At 31.6% G+C, this 3,205-nt stretch overlaps 1 protein-coding gene across 1 annotated transcript in view; it reads right to left on the bottom strand.

Moving 5' to 3' along the window:
- Positions 1–2,986, bottom strand: part of LOTGIDRAFT_233769 (hypothetical protein) — a gene marked incomplete at its 5' end in the record, with an annotated part of 6,284 nt that extends 3,298 nt beyond the window's left edge. The window contains 2 exons of the mRNA XM_009060558.1: positions 1,786–1,976; positions 2,866–2,986. Of these exons, the coding sequence (XP_009058806.1) occupies positions 1,786–1,976; positions 2,866–2,986 (312 nt within the window). The remainder of the gene's footprint in view (positions 1–1,785; positions 1,977–2,865) is intronic.
- Between the last annotated feature and the right edge of the window lie 219 nt (positions 2,987–3,205).

Genomic DNA, 3,205 nt, shown 5'->3' with positions numbered 1-3,205 from the left:
AATTTGGGGTTTTTTGGGGACATTTGGAAAGGGGGGGCCCCCCCCCCCCCCCCCCCCCCCCCTCCGTTTCGTTATATTAGTTTTACGAGTACTACTGTCCTCTAGTATTAGATTCTATTTATGTATAATATTTAATATCTAGAGCTCGTGACCGATCCTATTTCTAACCATGAGACAACAGATTGAACTGTCAATAAAACTAGAGAATATAAAAGTCAGTTGTAGGTTATTATTGTCGACTATAGTGAGTGATATAAATAAAACATCAAACAAAATATATTCAGATGACATCCGAGGTTACTCATTCTTTTAAAAAAATATCAAAATCCGGATTCAAAATCAAAATTTTTTATAAGTTCTCGAAAAATAAGCCTAAATGTCTTTAATTAGAATTATAGGTATTATATTAATTTTTGTAATTTTATCACAGATCACAGTGTGTTTTTTTTAAACTCGAGTTAGTTATAATGAATTTGGTCGTGGTAATTTTATAAAACGAGTCCGAGTCACCTATTAAAGATCCTTTCCCACGTTTTTATCTTTATCTTTTGACGCACTTACAACTCAAGTCAATCCAAACTAGTTATAACTCAAGTCAACCCTAACTAGTTATAACTCAAGTCACCCCAAACTAGTTATAACTCAAGTCAACCCAAACTAGTTATAACTCAAGTCAACCCTAACTGGGTATAACTCAAGTCAACCCAAACTAGTTATAACTCAAGTCAACCCTAACTGGGTATAACTCAAGTCAACCCAAACTAGTTATAACTCAAGCCAACCCAAACTAGTTATAACTCAAGTCAACCCTAACTGGGTATAACTCAAGTCAACCCAAACTAGTTATAACTCAAGTCAACCCAAACTAGTTATAACTCAAGTCAACCCTAACTAGTTATAACTCAAGTCAACCCTAACTAGTTATAACTCAAGTCAACCCAAACTAGTTATAACTCAAGTCAACCCAAACTAGTTATAACTCAAGTCAACCCTAACTAGTTATAACTCAAGTCAACCCTAACTAGTTATAACTCAAGTCAACCCTAACTAGTTATAACTCAAGTCAACCCAAACTAGTTATAACTCAAGTCAACCCAAACTAGTTATAACTCAAGTCAACCCAAACTAGTTATAACTCAAGTCAACCCAAACTAGTTATAACTCAAGTCAACCCTAACTGGGTATAACTCAAGTCAACCCTAACTAGTATTCAGATATAAACTTATATAAATTATTATATTTTATCAAAAAATAAATTTATATGTTCTGCTCTAATAGTTTTCCTTATCTCAAAATTGATTTGAAAAAAAAATAGAAGAAGAAGTTGAAAGCGAAATTTTGTAATATTTTTTTAAAAAAGAAAGAACTAGAGGTGGGATATTTTAGGTTTGATAAATGATATAATAATTTTAATTAGCCTCGAGATAAAAACTAATTATAATTACAGGTAATTAATTATATGAAATTTAGCTTGACATAGATTTTTAATATCAATTATTTAGATAGTTAGGTAATTTTCATATTTCTTGATTTTTACCGTTATAAATTCTGTATATGTCAATAACTCTAGAATTATTTTTCTATTATTTGGGTTTAATATCGTTGTGATTTCTTGTATTTCATTAACAATAATAGCGAATGTAACGGAATCAACGTGCTTGAAAAGACTGTTGAATGAATGAATGAATGAATGAATTCATTACATCTGATATTCATTCATTCATTCATTCATTACATCTGATATTCATTCATTCATTCATTCATTCATTCAATCATTCACTGTACCTTTAATTGAACAGCTAGAGTATTCCAGTTACACTGTAAATCAGGACCTATAATATCATAACACACTAAACCTCCTAAAGCATTCTCTAAACTCGAGCCTAAAGTCGCGTCTTTTTTAGTTTTAACAGTTTGAAATTCTTTCAATCCCGAATCATCCTCCACACTGATATGAAGTTCCATATTATTCTCATCTGTAACGATAGAAAACATTTATTAAACATATTTAACATAGTTAGGCTTGGTATAATGTGGTATTTAGTGAAATACGGTGCTAGGTTTATCTCGTCCCAGCCATCTGATTATTATAATGAAATTTATACAGGTAAAATACAGGTAGAATTCAGGGGCTTGTCGAGGTATTTGTAATATCCTATTTCTACTATTACACACAATGACGTGTTTAGAAACTCGAGCTATTTAACAAGACGGAACTAGCAATACTTGCAGGGACTCTGAAAAAAAAAACGATATTTATTTTTGATCTTCCCTGCGCTGTGATATCGGTATAATATTGCAGTCTGATTTACAACAAAATAAAAACTCAAAACCCTGACAAGCTTATTCTATATTGGATAGGAATGAAAAATAATTAATTGTGTTATAGGGAAACGGAAACAAAAACTATTCTCTGGGTTTCACTCTTACAAGGAAATTATTTTCTGGTCTGAGTCTAAAGTACGGTCAGAGATAACTCAAGAATTGGGTTGATTATTCTTCACCTTGAATTAATACATTGGAGTTTTACACCTTACTGTTTTATGTAACTTATTCATAAAATAACAAAATTAAAACTTTTGATATAAAATGTTGACGTCAAACTTTGTAATATGATCGTCTAAAGACGTCAAGACACCTGCTGCATGTTATTATTTTACAATATTAGTCAAAATATAGTCTTATATCTGGGGGGTCAAAGTCCCCAAGGACGTCAGAACCCCGAATCTTGTGCAATTCATGTATTGTTTAAAAAATGAAGCGTATTAAAAATGACGTTATTAAGGATTTTAGAAATTCCCTCATTTTATTGACGTCAATTTCTAGAAAACAATAAACTTACAAAAAATAATTAAAATTACGTACCCTCATAGTATCCAGAATTTCGCTGACACCGGGGAGAAAAAACACCTTTTTGAAAGATTCTGTATTTCCTAGATGATATGTAAACTATATCGCCCTCCAGGTGACCGAAATATCGGGCCATTTTAAACATCAACTTGCTAGTTTATGCATTGACGTGAGATTTATCTCCAAACACGAGTAATTTTAAACAATTTTTAAATGTTAAGTGATACAACTCAAATGAAATATGACAAATGTTTGAAGGCGACTTTATTTCCTTACGTTCAACGCAGATAGAGTCCCTATAGAGTCTTGATTTACCAGTCTATTTACCTCTATGTCTATCTATGAACACACCTGG

Source organism: Lottia gigantea, assembly GCF_000327385.1.
Source record: "Lottia gigantea unplaced genomic scaffold LOTGIsca_43, whole genome shotgun sequence".
Taxonomy (NCBI): domain Eukaryota; kingdom Metazoa; phylum Mollusca; class Gastropoda; family Lottiidae; genus Lottia; species Lottia gigantea.
The sequence above is the reverse complement of the archived record's forward strand: the minus strand, read 5'-3'. Positions and strand labels throughout refer to the sequence as shown.